We start from the raw sequence: 25,323 nt of genomic DNA, 5'->3' as shown, positions 1-25,323 counted from the left end.
GAGCGGATAGGACCAATCTATGGCTGTGTATTTGTAATACATGAAATGTATGCAGGATCACAGCCATTCTAGGGCTAATTGTTAAATGTGAAACAAAGGTGATTCTGTGTACAGATGCAGATTGTATTAGGCATACTGGTGTGTATATTTGTTCCAAGACCTTTTCACCTTCACATACATAAAATAAATATATGCAATAAATAAACATTTGATTTGACTCACGATATTGCTTTACTTTATTAACATAACAAATATATGAACACACCACAAAAGGGTTGCTTTTATATGAACCATTTTTCTCTGTGGGCCTGAAAACTTTAATGAGTTCACTACCACTCTTCACTACTACACTCTTGTTATTTATTGATGGGAAAACTCTCTCACACACACAATTATAAAGGTATGAGTAATAATGTTACCTGTTCTGTACAGCTGTATGCTTGGTCTCAGAGTGTTCAGGTGTGTGATGTCTTGTCTCAGCTGCTCCAGTTCTCTCTTGGACTGAACAACTTGCTCTTCATATTCACTGATTGTTTTCTCAACAACACCAAAGATCTCCACAGCAGCAGCAGTCAGACGTTCCTCGATGAAAGACCTGAGAAGATGTTGTGTTCCTGACATCTTGGACCAAATCTTGCTCTCAAATCACATGCACAAAAATGACAAAACGTACAAATACTAAAGATAGAGGGACAGTCACAAAACACACAGTACAAGTGGAGATTTAACTGGCATTAACCGTCTCTCCGACTCTCACCAATGAAGCGTTTTGTTTTGGAGATTGGAGAATGAATACATATTGTTGTGCATCCGGGTTATGTGAAATCCCCCTATGGTGAAACAATACTGCCATCTGCTGGCCGTGATGATCGTTCTTGCACAGCAAGTTACCGCAAGTGATATTTCATTCTGTATAATTTATATGATACAGTCAGAGACTGCTGTGGAAATAAAGCTAAACTGCAGTTGCAGAGACCTTTTATTGAATATAGAACATGTTGAGAACACGAAACAGATGAAAGATGAAATGACAATAAAGTCACAAACTCATCACAGCTTTTTGTGCCAGTTTTAAAACAAGACCAAATTTCACATTGTCTGCATTTTCCATTTTAGAATTTATTTCAGAGAAATAATTGAATGGATGACACATTTTTCAATACTCAAAAAAATATAAACTATCTTGTCTGCCTTCTAATATTTAGACATTTAGTTTGAAGAACAGCCACTCTGAAGAAAGAAAAAAATAAAAATAGTAGAATGGGGTAGCAGAGCATTGTTCTTCATTTTAATGAAGACAGAATGCACTTGCCCATCCAGCAAACTGAACACAAACTCCACTTGCCCGAAGGTTTTATTTACTTGCCACAGGCAGTCGGGCAACCGTTAGTGTCAACCCGTGCCATGAGCATGACATTGCAGTTGACGATTGAAATTAATTATTTTATTGTTGTTGTTTGCATTGAATTGAAAATGTTGTTTGACTTTAAGATTTGTAAACAAAATCTGCGCAAGGAAAATAAATGAGACAGTGGCCGATCAATCAAAAATAAATACTGTACTATTGCCAAAAGAAGCAATATTCTTAGTAATGTTACACATACAAAGTTAAAGGTACTATAGTCAACGTATTCTTGAAAAACAGACGCTAAAATAAAAATAATGTTTCGAAAATATTGTATAAAAAAAGATTTAAGTTTCATATATGTGTCTCTATTCAAAAATTACCACAAAAAGTGTATAATAATGATAAAAAAATAATTTTGGCCATTGTCAGACTGACTTTGTTTTCATCCCTCTTATATTCTTTTATATGGATTGATAAGGGATGTAAACAAAGTTCTGATTGGCGTAGAACATTAGTTCTATGCCAATTAGACAGCTGTTGTAGTCAGCTGTTGTAAAGGAAGCAGCTCCTCACAGACTGGCTGGGAATCTGACACAGAGAGAGAGAGAGAGAGAGAGAGAGAGAGAGAGAGAGAGAGAGAGAGAGAGAGAGAGAGAGAGCAAATAATTACTGACTATGAAGTATGGATGAACAATACTGAAATTCTGGCCAATATCCAATAACCAATTTAATTGCATGTTCAAATCAATCTATACTGATATTGCAATACGAGTTTCCATCAACTGTAATTATGGGTGCAGATGCAGACTGTACATTCTGTATTGCCCAATTTATTAGGCCTATACTGACACATAGTTCAAATTGTAAAAATGCACTGTAAGAATAATGTTTTACTTAAGCTGATTCTACGGTCATTTGTTTGCTTTTATTCTACAGGTAGACAGTTTTGAAAGCTCCTCCAGAAAACACTAATTGAATCCGCTGCCTTCAAGTCCTTTACAGCTGATCATTCGATTATGTAATTGTTGTGACAGTTCAGACCAGAGGTTGCGTTTGTACCAGTGTAATTTAGTTTTTTTTTTTTTTTTTTACACCTTTTCAGACGTTTGCTGTGGGGAACCAATTAAACAAGGTTCCTCACCCATGTGCACTCTCATGTGAGACTTAAGGTTTGCGTTCTGAGCAAACAGTCTCCCGCAGAAGGGGCAAGAGTAGGGCTTGTGGTCCGTGTGAATTCTCATGTGAAGTTTAAGGGCCGAGCGGTCGCCAAAGGTTTCACCAGAGCCGTCGACGGGACACGGGTGACGTCCGACGCCCGAATGAGCCTTCTTCACGTGAAAGTTGAGGTTTGAGCGATGGGTGAACACTTTCCCACAGATGTGGCAGGAGTGCCGTTCGGCACCCGTATGAATTCTGAAGTGATCGGCAAAGTTATTTCTACGGGCAAACTCCTTGTCACATTCAGGACATTTAAATGCCTTTTGGCCTGGGTGGTGCTGCTCCACATGCTGCACCAGGTCATTGTAGGAGCAACACTGTTTTCTGCAGAAACGGCAAACCTTCTGCTCCGCGCAGAAGACATAGTCGTCTCTGTGGCTGAACGTCAAGACCGCTCCGTCACTCTGGTCAGGTTTGTTTGTGACGTCGTGGCTTGCGATCAAAGTTGCCATGGTGTAAGAAGGGATGGGATGACTGTCACTGCTGCTTTCTGACGTATCGAATCCATCTGTCCCGCTGTTGGAAATACTAGATTCAGAGTCTGAAGCGACGATGAAGTCCAGTTGTTCCTCTTTAACTTGTGGACACTGGTGTTGAACAGTTTCATTGCCATTGCCATAAGAAGGGATCAGATGGCTGTCACTGGTGGTGCTTTCTAACGTAAAAAATCCATTTGTTTCACTGTTGTAAACACTGGTCTCAGAGTGTGGAATGAAGCTGAGCTCCGGCTGTTCCTCTTTTACCTGTGGAGACTGTTGAACAGCCGTTACTGTGGTACAAGGAAGGATCGGCTGGCTGTCAATTGTGCTTTGGGATCTTTTAACAGATCCTCTTGTCACAATGTTGGAACTACAGGACACTACAGAGTCTGGAACAATGCAGAGGTCCATCCGTTCCTCTTTTACACGTGTGGAATGTTGAACCCCTACAGTGGACGTGCTATGAGGAGGGACCAGATGGCTGTCACCGGTGTCATCCTCCTGACTGGACATCAGCTCCTGTCTAGGGTTCAGCTGTTGTAAAGGAAGCCGCTTCTCAGAGACTGGCTGGGAATCTGACACACACAGAGAGAGAGAGAGACAGAGAGAGAGAGAGAGAGCGAGACAGAGAGAGAGCAAACAATTACTTGAAACTTTGGCCAATAAATATCTGATTCATAGCATGGTTAAATCAATCAATATATGTTACTAATATATCAATGTAAAGCGCTTTGGATAAAGGCGCTATATAAATGCAGCATTTACCACAGAGAGTTATCCCGCAGAGCTCAGTCTGATAACTGTGAGTGGATAGGACCAATCTATGGCTGTGTATTTGGAATACATGTATCACAGCCATTCTAGGGCTAATTGTTAAATGTGAAACAAAGGTGATTCTGTGTACAGAATACAGATGCATACTTCTAATGTATTAGTCATATTAGTTCAAATAATGTAAATGTAGCAAAGATCTAAGATTCATAATTTCTACTTTACTTTTTAACAACTTGCTGCTTTAATTAATGTTGTTCTACAAGTAGATCTTTTTGAAAGCTCCCACAGAAAAAAAGAAAACACTGATTGAATCTCCTGCCTTCCGTCAAAAGACCTTTTCACCTTCACATACATAATAAAATAAATATATGCAATAAATAAACATTTGATTTGTGAGCATGTATTTCGGCTATATTAAAAAGTCCTTAAATTGTCACTTTAGAAATGTCCATATAGCCTCTATACACTGTATGTTGGTTTGTTTATGGTTGAGTGAGAAAACAATGTTGCACATTAAAGGGGAAGACCACCCATTTCCAATATTGAACTATGTCATTAATATACCTTAGAGGAGTTGTGTGGAAATAAAACATAAAAAAAAAGTTCCCCCTCTTCTGTGTTGCCTAGAACTGGAGGATTGATTTTGGGGTTTGTATTGCAAATCACAACGTGATGACATCACACCGTTGTACTTTACAATACAAACCCCAAAATCAATCCTTCAGTTCTAGGCAACACAGAAGGGGAACTTTTTTTTAAATTTCCACACAACTCCTCTAAGGTATATTAATGACATAATTCAATGTTGAAAATGGGTGGTCTTCCCTTTTAAGTTAATTATCTGGGGACCCCCACAATCATTTGGGGACCCCTCTGGGGGGTTCCGACCCACAGGTTGAGAACCACTGGTCGAATCAACCTTTAATGAGTTGAAGTTCACTCTTGATGGTCTCACTCTCTCTCACTCACTCACACACACACACACACACACACACGATAAAGGGATGAGTAATAATCGTACCTGTTCTGTACAGCTGTATGCTTGGTCTCAGAGTGTTCAGGTGTGTGATGTCTTGTCTCAGCTGCTCCAGTTCTCTCTTGGACTGAACAACTTGCTCTTCATATTCACTGATGGTTTTCTCAACAACACCAAAGATCTCCACAGCAGCAGCAGTCAGACGTTCCTCGATGAAAGACCTGAGAAGATGTTGAGTTCCTGACATCTTGGACCAAACGTTCACTCTCAAATCACATGCACACAAATGACAAAACGTCCCCAAAAAAGTACAAATGCTAAAGATAGAGGGATAGTCACAAAACACAAAGTACAAGTGGAGATTTAACAGGGATAACTGTCTCTACCGACTCTCAGCAATGAAGTGTTTTGGAGGCGAGGAGCTCATTCGGCTTGATTTTCTTGCAGGTGGGATTTATGGCTCTTTGAAGTGAGCCGAGCCGGATCTCTGCGATCCGTTCCTTTTCAAAGAGCCGTTCAAAATACTGTCTCATTTTAGTTACTTTTAGTTATTTTGTTACTTTCTAGATTTTGATTATAATTACAAATCACTTCAACCCTATATAGGCCTGCATTTTGGCCATATACATTTCCGCCATTTGAAAATATTAGCCGATCTACAAGCTCACAATGTGTCACGTTGCGACACATTGTGAGCTTGTAGATCTGCTATTTTCAAATGATTTTTCCAAATGTTATTAATTGGAAAACCTGTGAAATGTGACGTTCTGCATATTGAGTACTTTCTATTCAATATGGGGCTAAATGTACTATAATCATATTTTTGTCTTAGGAATGCTACAAATAGTCTACAACACATTATTGAACTCAAGTCTCCATGGCACGAGTAATCAATAGAAAAAAAGTCATTTTGGGGGGTGAACTACTCCGTGCATTTTGATACCAATACTTTAGTGCTTTTACTCAAGTACATTTTAATTACACTTCTACTTGTGTATTTTGTACATTGTAGTAAATAATGTTTGTACTTTTTACATGTAGTATTTTGAACGGCTCTTTGAAAAGGAACGGATCGCAGAGATCCGGCTCGGCTCACTTCAAAGAGCCATAAATCCCACCTGCAAGAAACTCAAGCCGAATGAGCTCCTCGCGTTTTGGAGGGAGAGCATGTGTTGTGCATCCGGGTTATGTGAAATCCCCCTATGGCGAAACAATACCGCTACTGCCATCTGCTGGTCAGGATGATTGTTCTTGCACAGCAAATTACCACAAGTGATATTTGATTTCCCCCCATTTATATTATAATACAGTCAGAGACTGCAGTGGAAATAAAGCTAAATTGCAGTTGCAGAGACCTTTAATTTTATATAGAATATGTAGAGAACATAAAACGGATGAAACCTAAAATGACAATAAAGTCACAAGCTCATCACAGCTTTTTGTACCAGTTTTAAAACAAGACCAAATTTCACCGAGTCTTGCATTGGCAACCTGTCCATTTTAGAATGTATTTTTAAGATACCACAGGAAGGAAGGAAGGAAGGAAGGAAGGAACTGGATCCTATTCCCACATCAAGGAACCAGACTCTATCCATCCTTGCTTCACCACAATTTAACTCTGACAAATCAGGTTATAAAACACACTCATATTTATTCATGAGTCATGACGTCATATGTAGCCTTATCAGATATTAAGTGCAGAGGAATAGTAGAATGGATGACACATTTCCCTCTTCTCCAAATGGGTAAAATATAAACTATCTGGTCTGACTTCTAAAATGTGCTTATAATACTCAAATATTACATGTATTTTTTTCCTATCGATTACTCACCCCATGGAGACATGAATTCACATTTTGTTGTTTTGTCGCATTCCTATGCCAATAATTTGATGACCAGCAGTAGTCTAAAACCGTTCAGACCTGGTTTCACATTTCAGTGACTATGCCTGGGTGCTTGGGTCACAACATTCACACATATCTGGCAGAAATCGTTTCCGAGATCAACACACTTGACAATTCTATGCTATAAACACATCATGCAGCTGTATGACAGAATAAACATTATACAAAATGAAAAACGGATCAGAAGTTGGAGGGACGAGGCCTAGTTTAATATGCAAAACACATTTTACACAATATTATGTAGGTCCCTGCTTCATCCATGTATCATTTACCTAAGGGGTCCTTGGCCTGAAAAAGGGTGAAGACTCCTGTTGGAAATCTTTTAAATCCCTTTGAGTCCTAAAATGATAACATTTTAAATGTAATTAAGGCCATGTATCATGACTTTCATTAGTGCAGAGCAGGAATTACTGTTTACAACAGTCTGTCAGCCAGTGGTGAAAAAAGTACTCAAATGTTTTACCTAAGTAAAAGTATCAATACAGTAATGTAGAAATACTCTGTGACAAGTAAAGGTCAGGAATTAAAAATGTACTTGTGTAAAAGTACAAAACTATTGGCAGGCATCAAAAGTAAAAGTACTTATTATGCAGAATGTCTCATTTCAAGGTTTCAAATGTATAACAATCTTTAGGAAATAGCAGATCTACTGTACATCTCAATTTGAAAAAAATGACGGCCAAAAAACCTATTGACTTTCAATTGGGGAAAACAGAAAAAAAAGAAAACAGAAATGTTGGTGCCGCATTACTCTGGCATACTTTTGCCTAGCAAGCAAAGTGATTTAACTCCAGTTCGCAGCATGGTACCGCCTCGAAACTTGGTCTGTGTACTTAGACGGCCAAGAAAGAGCTGTAATTGCTGAAGCACCGCACCCTCCATCTTCCTATTGGCTGGGCTTTAAACAAACATAACTCCAGTTTGCAACATGGTACAGTCTCGAAACTTGGTTACTGGAGTTAGACCACCAATAGGGATGAGCTGTAATTGCTGAAGCCCCGTCCCCTCTGTCTTCCTATTGGCTGGGCTTTAAACAAACATAACTCTAGTTTGCAACATGTTACTGGTCTCAAACTTGGTGGGTGGTCCCACCGAGCCAACCGCTACACAAGGTCTGAGGTGATTTCTGTGGGCAACAATTCTGTCACTTTGGTTACCACAATACAGCTGTCTTGCCAGTGTGAACTCTCATGTGATCTTTCAGGGTCGTGCTGCGAATAAAGGATTTCTTGCAGACGGGACAACAGTGTGGTTTGACGCCGGTGTGAGTTCTCATGTGAACGGTAAAGTTGGAGCGTTGATTAAAGGATCTCCCACAGACGGGGCAGGAATGAGGTTTGATGCCTGTGTGAATTCTACAGTGAATAGTCAGCTTGTCTCTACGAGCAAACTCCTTCTCACATTCAGGACATTTAAATGCTTTTTGACCAACATGACATTCCTCGACGTGTTTCACCAGGTCAGAGTAGGAGCGGCACTGCTTTCTGCAGAAACGGCAAACCTTCTGCTCCACGGAGAAAACATCGTCTTCACTCTGGCTGAACGTCAAGCCCAGTCCTTCGCTCTCGTTACATTCGTTTGTGACGTCGTGGCTTGCGATCAAAGTTGCCGTGGTGTAAGAAGGGATGGGCTGACTGTCACCGCTTTCAAATCCATTTGTCCCACTGTTGGACATACTGGACTCAGAGTCTGACACGACCATGATGTCCACCTGTTCCTCTTTTACTCGTGGAGACTGGTGTTGAACAGTTCCATTGCTATAGGAAGGGATCAGATGGCTGTCACTTGAGGTTTCTGATTCAACAAACCCATTTGCTCCACTGTTGTAAACACTGGTCTCAGAGCGTGGAATGAAGCTGAGCTTCGGCTGTTCCTCTTTGACTTGTGGAGAGTGATGTTGAAGGAACTCATCCTCCTGACTGGACATCAGCTCCTGTCTAGGGTTCAGCTGTTGTAAAGGAAGCAGCTCCTCACAGACTGGCTGGGAATCTGACACGCAGAGAGAGAGAGCAAACAATTACTATGAACATGTACTGCACTGAAACAATCAATGAAAATAAAACTGGAGAAATGTCATCATATTAGTCCAAAGCAAGTCATTACAGTCATATGATAGATTTTGCGTGACAGGTGGCTTGTTGTAGTGAAGTGTCGCTCGCGACCTCAGTCAGATCTCGAACGCCGATCGCAGTGGGACAGCGGTCATTGGCGGAGAGGGAGTTAGAGCTCTCATCTGTATAGCTTTCTGGTTGACGGTTTAGCCTGGCTGCCCTCTCGCAAAGGCAATGGAGGAAGTGCTCGCTCTACATTTATTTTTGTCAGAATACACACAATACAGACTGTGTGGTGGTAATGTATATCGCTACAGCAATGCTAAGGATAAGTGGAGCTAAATCATGGGACACAGTTGACTATGTTATCACTTGAAAATGATTATAAACGTATTATGAGCCCTTATTACATTATGAGCCGTTATTACATTAATGATTGCTACAAGGTAGATTACTTCGCAGAGCTTGTGCCCAATGTGGTGAGTAGGCTACTGCAAGGTTCTTCAACAGGGGGTCTGGGACCCCCCAGGAGGTCCTTGTGTGATAGGGACTTTACTTTTTTTTATTTTTTACATCAACCACTTGAACCCTCGCATCCCTTTTCTGGAGGCGAAAATTTCAGATTGTTAAATGTCTGAAAACACACATTTAACACAAATCCAATATGTAGTGGGGGAGTCCCTGCTTCATATCTCTCTCTCAGCAAGGGGTCATTGAAGACCCCTGGCCTATTGTTGGATCATTCTCGCTATTGATAATATATTGCTCATTAGTTGAAGCAAGTGTGTTTGAGTGGGGTAGCAACTGTCTTTAGTTTGCTATAAACACAAGATGTCTGTGGTATTTAAAATAAGTCATATTGTATAGCTATTGAGATATTTGGCATAACTATTGAGGTACGTCTATGGAAGTAAAATAATAAGTGTTAAAATGAACAGTAATTCAAATAGTTTACTTGTTTACTTTCTTTACTTTTTAGGCAGGGGCTTCTTTTCTTTTTCAGATGAACGAGAATGAAACGAGAAATAAAAGTGTCAAGTTCAACCCCTGTTTTCCTCCTGTCTATAGTGTTTATTGTTTTTATTCTTAGTATTGTATATTTGTTGATTGACTGAGTGTACAGCACTTTGCTTCAAAGCTGTTGTTTTGCGCTATAAATAAAGTGGTTTGGATTGGACAGCACAGTTTAGTGTGCAGCCCGCTTTGAATGTAAAGCTGTTTTATTACCTGTCACCTGTTCCTCTTTGACTTGTGGAGAGTGATGTTGAAGGACCTCATCCTCCTGACTGGACATCAGCTCCTGTCTATGGTTCAGCTGTCGTAAAGAAAGCAGCTCCTCACAGACTGGCTGGGAATCTGACACAGAGAGAGAGAGAGAGAGAGAGCAAACAATTACTGACTATGAAGACCAATGTTGATGCTTGACATATCATCAGACCTCTTGTACCCGTTTTCCTTGGTAGAGAATTTCAACCCCCTTTTTTTACAGCGGTAAACCTGTTACGTGACTTTAAAGTTTAATCTGAATCTTAAGATGTGCTATAATGTATGGAGAATTCAGGGGTTGACACCAACTGTTGACACCTGACTGCTCGTGGCAAGTAAATAAAACTTTAGGGCAGGTGGGGTTTGCTTTCAGGTTGCCTGACAGGCAAGTGCATTTGAATGGGGAAGCATATTTAATTAAATATTATTGTTTATACATGAAAGAACACTTATAATGCTACAGTTTTACTAGTAGCACGTTGCACTTGTTGTGACTGTCACCACTGCAGTTATCGATTGGATTTAACATTAATTGAATTTACTTTTCATCAGCCAAGTGGGCATGACCTTTGGGCAAGTAGAGCTTGACCTGCGTGCCCGATGGGCAAGTAGCTCTGAGACCTTATTGTGAACCCCTGGAATTATTTGTCATCATTATCCCAGAACAACAACTCATTCCAGTGGTCTGGTTCAAATGTTAAGGTGTTAAATCATGCATTCCTTGAAATGGATTTCGATTGACAGTTTTATCGACAGCTTGAAGCAATACTGTATTCAAATCTATTATCACACCAACAATGGTGACCATCAAATTGTACTTTCATCAACTGGTTAGCTTAAGCCTTAGTTGGTTAACAGCAAGCTTTCATCTCCATTGCCAACTTTAAGTGCTCCATAAAGAGCTTGTAGCTGAATAACAGCTGTAACCACCAGCAATTAGTTGAGTTTTAACAGATTCCTTTTGCGAGAGCAATGTTGTTCTGTGCTATCTTACTGCTTGTATGTTAAAAGAAAATATGTCCCCTATCTTTTTGTATGTCTCTGCTACTTATTCTATCCAAACACTTACTTTGCAATACCCTCCATTGAAGGTTCAACATTCATGAAACAGAAAAGTAAACAGAAAATCACCTCGGGATGCAAATTATATCCAATCAGGAGAGAGAACAACCCCCACAAAGATAATTTATCAGCTTCACTTGTATAGGGTTTAGTTCCAATTTTGTCTGCTCTTTGAGTGACAGCTGTTACCAAAACCAACACTATTAACATTGTTATAATACATGTATAACACTAGTAAGACGCCTCAGGTCGCACCAATTCTTTGCCATCTGGCCAGTGATGTACAGTATATCGGTCGGACAAGTTACCCATATAGAGACCCCTGGTACCCATATATGGAGATCCATGTACTGTATATGGAGATATGCTGTGAGAGCCCAAACATGCTTACTCAGTTATTTGTTATGTGAAAGTCCTATGATGTCTGACATCTGACATCATACCCTTTTATGCCCATAGGCTACATGGAGATCCCTGTCTGTAGAACCAGCCGTTAATGTGGCCTCCATATATGGGCATTCCCATATGAAGTCCTGTTAGATATGAGCTTAACATTGATGACATCAGGGAACCATATATGGGCATAAAAGTGATTCTGTTAGTGTGACATCACAGTGAAGCCAGAGTGTGATGTCAGAGCGGCAAACCCATTCTTGTAAGAGTGGTTCCCCTGACATCACAGTGACGTCAGAGCGACAAACCATAGAACCACAGTGGCAGGCGTGACAGAGATACATATAGGACTATACATACCCTGTACACATACATACGGACAAGCTGTGACCGTTCACATACTAAACTGCGACCTACGGTCGCAATTACACTATGGGAATATGGATACAAGAACGCATTGTGACTGCTATATTCAAAACATTTATATACATGTGAAAACCTGTGAAATGGGACGTTCTGCACATTGAGTATTGAGTAATTTCTACTTTTGGTACTTAAGTACATTTTGATGCTAATACCGGGCCGGCACACCGGTACTTTTAATTTGAACTTTTACTCAAGTATTTGTTTTTTATGTCTTACTTTTACTTGTAATGGAGTAGATTTCCACATTGCAATACATTGATGTAAAACATTTGAGTGATTGATTGATTGATTGATTGATTGATTTAAGACTTTATTGCATAGCTACAGTTTCATGACAGTACAGTTCACTGTCCATGGTGTTAGTTAGGAAGAACTCCACTAACGATATGGACCAGAGTTATAGTTCACTGGTACAAGGTCAACGAAAAGGATTCCTAAAATAAAATAAAAACCTCTTTCAATTGGGGTCCTCATATATAACATAATGACAGACAAATAAAACACAGTAGCTATGCAGTTAGTCTTTGGCTGTTCCAATAATCGTACCTGTTCTGTACAGCTGTATGCTTGGTCTCAGAGTGTCTTGGTGTGTAGTGTGTTGCCTCAGCTGCTCCAGTTCTCTCTTGGACTGAACAACTTGCTCTTCATATTCACTGATGGTTTTCTCAACAACACCAAAGATCTCCACAGCAGCAGCTGTCAGACGTTCCTCGATGAAAGACCTGAGAAGATGTTGTCTTCCTGACATCTTGGACCCACCAACAGAACTCAAATACAATAAAAATGTCTAGAAAGTGCACAGACTGAAGACTCTAGAGTCCAGAGCATGGACTGTGGTCTGAAGCTGCTGTTTTGGTAAATATTGCATCTGCTGCCGGGTTATGTGAATGGTGTAGGCTGACTTTAGCACTGTCGCCATCTGCTGGCCTGGCTATGTACTTGAAGTACCAAAAGTAAAAGTACTCACAAGGCAGAATGTCCTATTTTAAGCTTTCAAATGTGTAAAAATATTTGTGAAAATAGCAGATCTACAAGCTCATGATGCATCGCATTGCGACACATTGTGAGCTTGTAGATCAGCTATTTTCAAATGGCCGAAATGTATACAGGGGTGAGGTGGTTAATGTATGTTTTGTTATAATAATCAATCTACAAAGTTACTTGTAATAAGTTTTCAAATAAAGTGAAATTACAATGTTTGGATCTGAGCTGTAGTGGAGTAGAAGTAAAATTATTGGAAATTGGATATTCTCAAGTACAGTAGTACAAATACCTCAAAATTGTACTTAAGTAAACATACTTCCACCTCTGCAACTGCATATACAGAAAACTTTATTTCATAATATACTTTACTGTATCACAGGTTTATAACAAACATACAAAATTGCAACATGACAATAGTGTCAGAAAACCATCACAACAAATGGCCTTGTCTTTTTTTTCTTTGGCAATACATCAAGTATTTTGAGTGTAGATTTTACAATTTCCTTCCAATATGTTTTAGTCAACTTAGTCCATGGGCCAGACCAGATATCGGTACCATTTGAGTGGGCAAACCCTTACCTATAGGCTATAACATTGCTTATAGGGTCAATACAAGATGATGGCCTTTCCACAGGAGCCGCTTCTTCTTTTTTATATACTGTATATTTATTGGACATATCTTTTTTATTTTATTATTTTCCAAATGTTTTACATTTATAAAATTAATAAAAACAATGTCTTTGAATCTGCATAAACATTTTGTTGTTTTGATAAAAAACAAAAAGATAAATCATTTGCATGTATGACCTGGCATTATACGTCAAAGTAACAGCAATAGTGTGGACATAATTATGTCAAGTAAAAACAAAAAGATGTTTTGTGGAACTCTCCATCTGGATGGAGAGTTCCACACAATTTGCAATCTACTTTCCATTCTAGGGAAACGATTCCGACACGCAGGGTTGAGGGACCTCTGTGTTGAGTCTTGTGTTATTTTATCTTTAGTTATGTTTTGATGTTGTGATGTCTTTTGTCGTGTTGTTTAGTGTTTTTGGTTGAGGACCGCAATGGAAATAAGCCGCCAGGCTTTCTTGCGTTTTGCATCCTCATTGATGCCTTGGCTGTATGTCGGAAAGTGCTCTGTGCTCTTTTTTATGTCACCAAATAAAATCAATCAATTGTTCAATCAATCATTGTGGAAGGGTCAGTAGCTGATGTGACAGAAGGAAGAAAGTACAACGGAGCAGATGACATTCTCATCTCTACAAAGCATTGATGAGGCTCGCCTAGAAAGGCTTCATCCTCTGAAAAACATACAACATTTTACAGCTTCCCACCATGATACTGGATCTCTTCTCCACTAGTCCCTGCCATTTTAGTGAGTCTAGTTTCTTCGTCATTCTTCGTCAACGTTTTGGTCGATGAAAGTTTGCATTACAGTAAAGTGATGTAACTGTAAGAACTTACAATGTCAATATTGAGGTATTTGGGCCAAAATATATAGCTCATTTGATTTCGTCCATATCGTCCCCAGCCCTACTACATACAGTATGACAAGTCTTGTGATGATCGTCGTCGGTAACCATTTCGCCACATCTGTTGCACAGGTAAAAGGTCTCTAGCCCTCGTGCACTCTCATGTGAGTCTTGAGGCACGAGCGCTGGATGTAGGACTTCCCGCATACGGTGCAGGAGTGAGGCCTGTCGCCGCTGTGGGTCTTCATGTGGACGTTCAGATTGGAGCGGTCGGCGAAGAGCCTCCCGCAGTCGCTGCAGGCGTGAGGCTTGAGGCCGGTGTGGACCTGTGTTGGCAGAAATGTATACGACTGTCACTAGATGTACTATAGTGCCGGGGTTTTCAAAGTGGGTGACGGGGCACCCTGGGGTGCCGCGACGGCAGTCCAGGGGTGCCGTGAGATCATTTGATAATATTTGGAATTTATTTGGACACTTGAAGAAAAATGTAGTATCATTTTAAACTTGAAGTAGGCTACACAGTTATTTTCAGTCAGTTCTAACCAAAATGGCTATTATCTCAACATTTTCCTCGCAACATTGGCCTAATCACTAAAATATCATCACTGTCAGGCAGAAACCTCTGTCGCACAAAACTAGTGAAAACAGCCGATCTACAAACACACAACGCCTCGCAATGCGAGGCGTTGTGTGCTTGCAGATCTGCTGTTTTCACTAGTTTAGTACATTTTATAGATTGTTTAGTACATCTTGTAGATCTGCTGTTTTCACTAGTTAAGTACATTTTATAGATGATAAATACAAAACGAACGGTTTTGGACATACAAGGTTTCCACCTGACAACGATGATATGCTATACATATAAGGTGCTGGGAGTGAAAATTGTAATGTAGGGGTGCCTCGGATTAAAACAATATTCATGGGGTGCCCTGAGACAAAAAAAAAAAAAAAAAAAAACGTTTGGGAACCCCTGCTATAGTGTATTTGTCAATCTTATTCTATGCTACAGTAGTTATAGTCACAGGATATCTTCAGAAATAGTGTCAAATCCTGGAATAAATTCCTTACCAAAACGTTTCTTCACCAATGTGTTTGTAAAGGTGTCTAGTAACATATCTCACAAAGACTGAATTTCAGTTTCCCTAGGAGAATCCGTGACAGCTAATGAAAGTTGGGGTCCCATTAAATTAACTATACAGGATAAAACACACCAAAATAAATACGCTTTTTAAGCATGCAAGGGGTCAAACTTGTTTTTTTTTTCATGATTCTGAATCCATTGCAAGCATTTGTTTTGCACGAAAAACATTCCTTGGGCTAGAAACGGACCCACAAAAATATGGTTTAGTGATGAGTCATCACTTTTCACAGTTTCGTGTGAGCCGCCTTTACCCCAGGTAATGTTTTTCGTGCAAAACAAATGCTTGCAATGGATTCAGAATTATGAAAAAAACCCTAGTTTGACCCCTCACATGCCACTTAAAGCATATTTATTTTTGTGTTTTATCCTGTATAGTTAAGTTAATGGGACTCCAACTTTCAGCAGCTGTAACGGATTCTCCTAGGGAAACTGAATTTCAGTCTTTGTGAGATGTGTTATTAGACACCTTTACAAACACATTGGTTAAGGTAAGGAATTTATTCCAGGACTTTTTGGAGCGGTGAAAGCGCTCCCAATAGACAGGTATGTCCGTGGGTATGTCTGTGGGTGGGTGGGTGGGTGGCTGGCTGGCCGTGTCCGTAGCCTGGCAATACCTTGAGTGGCCACACACAACACACTAGTTAAAGGAGGGGCGCTGTTTTGTGCAGGCCAGGCACACTCAACACACACACACACACACACACACTCAGATTCACCGCTCCACTTCGAACCGAGGTTTGATTTTTAAGATATCCCCTAACTATTAGTTACTTTCCACAGAGAATGTAACTAGAAGACTTGACCGAATGGAACCAAATGCTGCTTCTTACCACACCAGTCCATAAATGGAAGACTCTGTCCACGAAACACACCTCCAGCTAATTTGTGTTCCCCGGTTTTGTATATGAAGGGTCTGTTCTAGCGGAACTTGCATGCGTGTCATCTACGAGAGCTTGATTTGTTGTTAATAAATATATAGTTTCATTAAGTATGCCTGTCATGCAATGGCAAAACACTTATTGTATTCACAACCCATTGGGTGCCTAAGACGTCCACAGGAGTCTTAACGTTTACCCCCAGTGGAGCGCCACTTGGGTAAACAGGCCACTGGGCCACTAGGTAAACAGGCGCTGCGGTGGCCGCTGGTGAGCGAAGAAACTTCATATCCCATGATGCAACTCAGCCGCCAGCCCCAGGAAGCATGTAATCGCCATAGGCTCCTATTCATTGCTGCTCCAAAGAAACGGCTATTTCTCTGAATCTACTTCTAAAAACACTTTGAATGCCGAGAACCATGGTTAGGCTGTCCGTGTGGATGTAAACATACTGGCCGCCATTAAGACCGTAAATTTCCACAACACGATTGTGGCTTCCAGGGCTCTCCAAAATAAAGCGCAAGTCAATGGCGGCACTCTATAGCCAACGTTTGCAGCATGATACCGTCTCAAAACTTGATGTCTGGCCAATAGGGACGAGCTGTAATTGCTTAAGCCCGCCCCCTCTGTCTTCCTGCTGGCTGGGCTTTAAACAGCCATAACTCCAGTTCACAGCATGTTACTGGTCTCTAACTTGGTGGGTGGTCCCACAGACCTAACCGCTAATGCTCAAGCTAAAAATGCTAATGTTAATGCCAACCGCTACACACGGTTGCACACACTGAGCGAGCGACATATTATTTTCTAGTTTTCACTCTACCTTTGTGGAAATTCAATTCTATACTAAAGTAGCGTTTATAAATTCTATCACAAACCCTCATGTGGTCCCTGAGCGTGGTGCTGCGGGAGAAGCGGCTGCCGCACACGGGACAGGCGTGGTTCTTAACGCCGGTGTGGATCTTCACGTGAGCCTTGAGGTTGGCCACCTGCGTAAAGGCCTTGCCGCACACGGGGCAGGCGTGCGGCCTCGCGCCCGTGTGGATCCGGTAGTGGTCGGCCCACAGGTTCTTGCGAGAAAACTCCCTGTCACACTCAGGGCACTTGAACGCCTTGTGTGGCGCGTGGCTCCCCTCCACGTGCTTGGACAGCTCGGCGTACGAGGGGAACTGACGCCTGCAGAAGCGGCAGATCTTTTGCTCTATGCAGAAGACGTCGTCGCTGTGGGTCTGGATGTCGCCGGCACTTTCTGACGTGACGAAAGTGACAAACGATTCAACAAATCCATTTGTCTCACTGTTGTAAATACTGGTCTCGGAGCATGGAACGATGCAGAGGTCCTGTTTTGCGCGTGTGGAATGTTGAACCGCTGCCATGGACGTGGTATAAGAAGGGATCAGATGGCTATCACTGGTGGCACTTTCTGATTCACCAAGTCCATGTGTTACAATGTTTAAAATACTGGACTCAGAGTCCACCTGTTCCTCTTTGACTTGTGGAGACTGATGTTGAAGAGTTTCATTGCTATAAGAAGGAATTATCTGACTGTCACTTGTGGTTTGTGATTCAACAAACCCAACTGTCCCACTGTTGTAAACACTGGTCTCAGAGTGTGAAATGAAGCTGAGCTCCGGCTGTTCCTCTTTGACTTGTGGAGAGTGATGTTGAAGGACCTCATCCTCCTGACTGGACATCAGCTCCTGTCTAGGGTTCAGCTGTTGTAAAGGAAGCAGCTCCTCACAGACTGGCTGGGAATCTGACAGAGAAAGAGAGAGAGAGAGTAAACAACTAGAAAAGAACATTTCTACAACATTTTAAGTGTGCCTGCAGCTCGCTAAGTGTGTACAACCTTCAATAATTACAGTTTGTCCCTATTGGCTGTCTAAGTCCAGACATCAAGTTTCGAGCTGCGAACTGGAGTTATGGCTGTTTAAAGCCCAGCCAATAGCAAGACTGAGGGGGTGGGGCTTCAATAAATACAGCTCGTCCCTATTGGCCATCTAAGTCCAGACACTAAGTTTCAAGAAGGCACCATGCTGCAAACTGGAGTTATGGCTGTTTAAAGCCCAGCCAATAGGAATACACTGAATACTTCAGCAATTACAGCATTGGCCGTTTAAGTCCAGACACAGAATAATTTACTCAGAATATAGAGTTGTAAACAACAAACAAAACAAACATAAATCACTTACACACAGCATTTAACTAATAAAGGGATTGATTAATTGATTGATTGATTGATTGATTAAATTCTTAATTAGCAATATATACACACACACACACACACACACACACACACACACACACACACACACACACGATAGATGACATCGTACCTGTTCTGTACAGCTGTATGCTTGGTCTCAGAGTGTCTTGGTGTGTAGTGTCTTGTCTCAGCTGCTCCAGTTCTCTCTTGGACTGAACAACTTGCTCTTCATATTCACTGATGGTTTTCTCAACAACACCAAAGATCTCCTCGGCAGCCAAGGTCAGCCGATCCTGGATAAACAATCTGAGCTGTTGAGTTCCTGACATCTTTGGACCAAAGAAGACCGCTCTCTCAATTCAAATATCCAGAAATGCACAGGGACAGAAGATAGCATGGACAGCATGAAAGCTGTTGTTGTTGTTTATGTTGGTGAATATTGTTCCTGCTTCCGGAGGTTGTGTGAAACTCTAGCTTTGACGTTACCGCCATCTGCTGGCCTGTCCCTAGAGATGGGATTTATGGCTCTTTGAAGTGAGCAGGATCTCTGGGATCCGTTCCTTTCAAAGAGCCGTTCAAAAGACTGGCTCATTTTACATTGTATATTTTGATTATGCTTTTTCTTTTCTCTTTTTCCCCTACATTTTATTCATTGGAAAACTTTCGCAATGGGACATTCTGCATAATGAGTAGACCTACTTTCTACTATTGGTAGGCTACTTTAAATGCATTTTATACCAATACTTTTGTAGGCCAACTTTTACAAAAGTAGGCCCTACACTAACATTCCAAACTTCTATTGTGGCAGAGTATTTCAACATTGCAGTAGTATTGATACTTTTACTAATAAGTAAAGAATTTGAGTAGGCTACTGGCTACTTTTTACACCACTGAGAATTTGAGTACTTTTTACACCACTGTTCATTTAGAAAGGATAACGGCTGTACGTACGGCTCCTACTGCGAACCGGATCCCGTCGTTCATTTCAAAGATTCGTTCAAAAGACCCTATTCGTTCGCGAACGTCCCACCTCTACAGAACTGAAGCCGGAACAATAACAAGTCACAGTAGCAACAGCACGTTGTTCAGAGGTCTGTGCTCTTTCTTGGCATTTTATCATTTGTGTGCAACGACGATTTGATTTGAGAGGGCGATATTTGGGTCCAAGATGTCAGAAAGACAAGAGCTTCTCAGGTTGTTTATCCAGGATCGGCTGACCTTGGCTGCCGAGGAGATCTTTGGTGTTGTTGAGAAAACCATCAGTGAATATGAAGAGCAAGTTGTTCAGTCCAAGAGAGAACTGGAGCAGCTGAGACATCACACTACACACCAAGACACTCTGAGACCAAGCATACAGCTGTACAGAACAGGTACGATTTGTCTGACTGTAATATGTGATGTTTTGGATTCAATGAATAACAAGTTGATCAAAGTCAGCTGATGAATGAAAATGTATTATTTCTTATTGGAAAAATGCCCCACCGTTGTTGGTCCATATATATTTATAAAAGCACAGTGTGATCTTGTTTTTTTTTTTACTACCTTAAATTGAAGCTTGAAATGTAGATGTAGATAACTCTTAGGGGTCGCTTATATTGGGACGTTTACTCCCTACAAGAGTTATAAAGGGGAGTAAGAACGCTCTTGCTGGTTGAGCCCCAGCGTCCATTTTCGGCTCAAAACATGTACAAATCAATAAGGTGCTCACCGCATCGTCGAAACAGCTTTCTATCTAACGATGGGCCCACTCGTCAGCATGTGTTGTTCCATATGTTTCCAATAAATTAATGTTTACTCAAACTTGATGTCATGTTTAAACAATCAAGACAAGAGGCAATCAAGAAATTATTCTTTCCACAAAATATTAGAAAACGCTCAATAGTGGGCTGGATAAAAACCCCACTCAATAAGCGGGATTGATAAAGTTCTCATTATCAATACAAAATTAACGAGCTCCATCCCTACTTCATACTCAGTAATTGTTTGCTCTCTCTCTCTCTCTCTCTCTCTCTCTCTCTCTCTCTCTCTCTCTCTCTCTCTCTCTCTCTCTCTCTCTCTGTGTCAGATTCCCAGCCAGTCTGTGAGCAGCTGCTTCCTTTACAACAGCTGAACCCTAGACAGGAGCTGATGTCCAGTCAGGAGGATGAGCTCCTTCAACATCACTCTCCACAAGTCAAAGAGGAACAGCTGGACCTCAGCTTCAGTCCACACTCTGAGACCAGTGTTTACAACAGTGGAACAAATGGGTTTGTTGAATCAGAAAGTGCCACCAATGACAGCCATCTGAACCCTCCTCATACCACGTACACTGTAGGGCTTCAACATTCCACACACACAGAAGAGGAACAGATGGACATCGGCACGATTCCACACTCTGAGACTTCCAACAATTGGACGAATGGGTTTGTTGTATCACAAACCGCAAGTGACAGTCAGATGATCCCTTCTTATATCACAGTCACAGCTCAACGGTCTCCACAACAAGTCTATGGGAAGCGAGCTGGTGGAACGTGCATGCTTCCACCAGTGGAAAGTGATGACAGCAATTTGAGTGACAGTGGCGACGCTGAAAGTGGGGAGGAATACACGCCTAAACCAGGTAGGAAATAAATGTGTACACTCTTATATGTGTATCCTTTGGATCCTTTTTCTCGGTTTAACGGTTTAATACAGTGTTATAAAATGCTGACAGTCTCGTAAGCCAAACCGGTGAAACCGCATGTCACGTGACATGTGCGCCACTGCAGGCATCTGACTGTGCATACACTTGTGAGCGTGTTTACGGAAGCAGCAGAAATCACGCCTGAAGAAGGAGAAGCAGAGATATAATGTCAGCGAGCCAGGTCTTGCGAGGCTTAGCTTGTTGCAAAAAAACAGCAGATCTACAAGCTCACAATACTTTGTTGATAGATCGTTATGTCTGTTATCTTATCAAGTACCAGAGCAGCGTCTGGAAAAGTGCTGTTGTTTTGTTTTCTCCCTATAATGATATGGTCGTGGACTTGTGTTCGCTTCTTTGAACACACACAACACACTGAAAGGAAACAGCTTTCATTTTACCCTTTATCAATAGCAGCTAGGGCTGCAAGCGAACCTTCGGGGATTCGAACGTTCGTTTGTTACGTTGGCAATCGAAGTTCGAAATTAATGGGTTCAGTTTTTTATTCTTTTTTTTTTTCCTTCTTTTTTTACTCGAAAAATAATTATCAGAATGTGATAGGCCTATTCAGAATATCACAGTAGTAGAGATAGCCAAATACGAAATAAGTTAGGCCTACCGGTAAACACTAACAGTTAATGGTGACCGTTATAGTAGTTATAAAATGCACCAGAACAGCTTGGAGCGATGAAGGACCGTCCTCCGCTCCAATTCCGCTCCTGTTTGGGGCCGCGAACCAGCCTTGCTGACACACGCTTGATGACAGTAGAGTGAGAGCAGCTGAGCTGGGCAGAGACAGACGTGTGTGCTCTGAACAGCGAACACCCATCCATGCACTAGGGATGTTAATCGACGCATTATTGGCGAATCGACGCGTCGCGGCCGAAAATCGACGCGTCGATCGACTTTTTTCACTTTTTTTCCGCTAAGCAGCAGCTGAGAGGAGAGCAGCACAACGGCGCATTACTTTAAACAACACAACGTATGCTGCACGCACCCATCAGAACTTGCATCAAAGCCCTAATAATAATGATAATACATAATTGCTCTTCCTTGTTAGCATGGAGTCTGTTCTCTAGAGACTAGAAGCGGAGTGACAATAAGTCCATGGAACGTGCGGGAGCGCTGACCGCTCGCTCTCATATATCCCCGGTGTGTCCTGTCGCATTAACGTTAACGACGAGTAGTGTGGTTTGTGATCATCGCACACAACGGCGACGCTGCCATTAACAAGCGAGCTTTCGTGTCAAGCGTGCATGCAGAGGCAGGAGGTAAACAAAAGCATCCAGTCCATAGAGTTGATACAGTCAGGCAAGTCAGCGCGCACTGCTATGACACGCACATCAGCCCGGCCCAGCAGTGTTTCTCAACCAGTAGTCCGCGGACCTGACTAGCGCCGCATGCATGCGAATGCACAACACATGCAGGCATGCACTCGTCTCCGACACAGACACACACACACACACACACACACACACACACACACACACACACACACACACACACACACACACACACACGGTCCTCTCACATATGGAAAACATTAACGCTTATAACGTTTTTGAACGATTAAAACCTTTTTTGGGGTAAAAACTTTTGAAAAATAAAAAAATATATATATTTTTCGATTTTTCGACTCGTACTTTTTGAGTCGCGGTGAGCGTGAGTCGATCGACGCGTCGATTTTCGATTTTTTTTCACATCCCTACCATGCACCCAAAGATTAAACAGCCTTTCTCCTAAGCATGAGCAAAGATGGATTTCATTGCAACCCCCTAAAGGATCTATAATGCGATTTCTGGGGTTGTTACATCGAGACCAGTTCAGCCCGAACGCGACGCGGACCATCGAAGGTTCGATGGTCCGTTCGGAAAATCCCCCCGAAGTTCGAATCCCTAAAACAGGGCTAGATTACAGCCCTAATAGCAGCCTGTCTAAATGGTAATTTTGTCAAATGCTGGCTGGCTGGAAATGTAACTTAGCTTTGTTTTAATGGGTCGGCAACTCGGCATTAAAGAAAATTTAAATGGAGATTTGCAATCATTTGTAGTGTGAGAAATGGGGGAGAAAAGAAGCCATCTGGTGCCGAAAGAATGTAATAGCAGTTTCTGATTGCATCAATATAACAGATGTTTAAAAAGCACGTTAAAATGTATAAGACGGTAAAACCGTGTACTTGTTTTTTTGGGTGGGCATAAACCGTGGTTTAAAAATGTGGAAACCGCACAACCCTACCTTTGGATCGTGTCTGCTATATACATGAAATCAATCTATCAACCAAAACAGGGGAAGACGCCAGTGATGAAGACAGCGATGATCATGCTATTGCCAGTGCCACTGCTGCAACAAGCTCAGGTAGGGAGCATGTTGTAAATAAATGTGTACACTCTTACATGTTCATCCTTTGGATCGTGTCTGCTATATTCATATATGAAATCAATCAACCAACAGTTGAAGAAACCAGTGATCAAGACTCTGAAGACAACGATGATGATGATGCTACTGCCAGCACCAGTGCCACTGGTGCAAGAGGCCGATCAGCTGCAAGGAGAAAGCGGCCAAAGGTAGTGTGGAAGACGGTGAAACAACAGAACTCTGCAAAGGACACTCCAATTTGGCAAGGTGCTCTTCCCGTCGATGCCACTGCAGTCAGAGAGCCCATTGAGTACTTCCGGGACTTTTTTGATGTTGAGCTTTTGGATAATGTTGTAGATCAAAGTAATCTGTATTGCACACAAAACAATCCAAATGCTAGTCTCCAATTGGATCGAAATGAATTGGAGCAGTTTATTGGAACTTTGGTGTACATGAGTGTTCATCGCTTACCAAGGTCAAGGTTGTACTGGTCCAGTGAGTGTCGAGTGGCACAGGTTTATGACGTGATGTCCCGAGACAGGTGGGAACAAATCAAAAGAAACATTCATTTCAATGACAACAGCAACATGGGAGATGCCAATGATGATAAGCTCTTCAAAATCAGGCCAGTTGTTGATTCGCTTCTCCAGAAATTTCAGGCTCTCCCTCAAGATCAAATGTTGTGTGTTGATGAACAAATGGTCCCTTTCAAAGGTAAATCTGGTCTAAAGCCACACAAATGCCCAAGCATCATCAGCCTTTACAACAAGTTTATGGGCGGCGGCGATGGTCTCGATGCACTGATTGCAATTTACCGCATCAGGATAAGCTCAAAGAAGAAATATCTAAGGTTATTTTGCCATTCTGTCGACATGGTCATCGTAAACAGCTGGCTGTTGTATCGGCGTGATTGTGACTCACTGGGTATTCCAAGAAAGAAGCAGAAGGATTTGCTTGCTTTTAGAACACCAATAGCACAGGCACTCTGCATGCAAGGCAAGGATATGTCAGAGAGAAAGAGGGCACGGCCTGTCTCCCCCCCTCTTGGTGATAGGGGCAGTGAAAGGAAGAAACGCAGAGGACCGGTTCCGTCTCGTCCAACGGTGGACATCCGTAGAGATGGTGTGGCTCACTGGCCAGTGGCCGGCGAGCGGCAACGCTGCAAACAACAAGGCTGTAAGGGACAGACTATGATTAAATGTTCAAAGTGCCACATTCACCTGTGCTTCAACAGGCGCACCAACTGCTTCCTAGATTTCCACACGGTTTAGCAGCGGTTAGCATTAGAAGTTAGCCATTTGGTCTGTGGGACCACCCACCGAGTTTGAGACCAGTAACATGTTGGGAACTGGAGTTATGGCTGTTTAAAGCCCAGCCAATAGAAAGACAGAGGGGGTTAAGCAATTACCGATCATTCCTAAACCAAGTTTCGAGACGGTAACATGCTGCAAACTGGAGTTATAGCTCTGTAAAGCTCAGCCAATAGGAAAACAAAGGGGGCGGGGCTTCAGCAAATACAGGTCATTCCTATTGGCCGTCTTAATACACACACAGTACAGTTTGAAGACTGTACCATGCTGCGAACTGGAGTTATGGATGTTTAAAGCCCAGCCAATTGGAAGACAGAGGGGGTGGGGCTTCAGCAATTACAGCTCGCTCCTATTGGCCGGAAAAAGTCCAAAGTCGTGTGAGTGTTTTAAAGTTTAAATCACGTTGCTATGCAAAAGTATGCCA

General features: G+C 41.8%; 2 protein-coding genes across 2 annotated transcripts; both read right to left on the bottom strand.

Moving 5' to 3' along the window:
- Positions 1–7,773: 7,773 nt before the first annotated feature.
- Positions 7,774–12,645, bottom strand: LOC308281556 (uncharacterized protein; the record flags this gene model as incomplete). Its single annotated transcript, XM_080721787.1, has 3 exons — positions 7,774–8,688; positions 9,978–10,106; positions 12,444–12,645. 3 exons carry the CDS (start codon positions 12,643–12,645, stop codon positions 7,853–7,855), a joined length of 1,167 nt encoding a protein of 388 aa, XP_080577913.1. The 3' UTR covers positions 7,774–7,852.
- A 1,012-nt stretch (positions 12,646–13,657) lies between these two features.
- Positions 13,658–17,828, bottom strand: LOC308281266 (uncharacterized protein). Its single transcript, XM_080721405.1, has 2 exons — positions 17,248–17,828; positions 13,658–14,682 (listed from the first exon to the last, which is right to left on the bottom strand). Exons 1-2 carry the CDS (start codon positions 17,743–17,745, stop codon positions 14,500–14,502), a joined length of 681 nt encoding a protein of 226 aa, XP_080577531.1. The 5' UTR covers positions 17,746–17,828; the 3' UTR covers positions 13,658–14,499.
- Between the last annotated feature and the right edge of the window lie 7,495 nt (positions 17,829–25,323).

This window comes from Nannobrachium achirus (genome assembly GCF_963921795.1).
Source record: "Nannobrachium achirus genome assembly, chromosome: 3".
Lineage (NCBI taxonomy): Eukaryota > Metazoa > Chordata > Actinopteri > Myctophiformes > Myctophidae > Nannobrachium > Nannobrachium achirus.
This window is presented reverse-complemented; position numbering and strand designations above follow the sequence as displayed.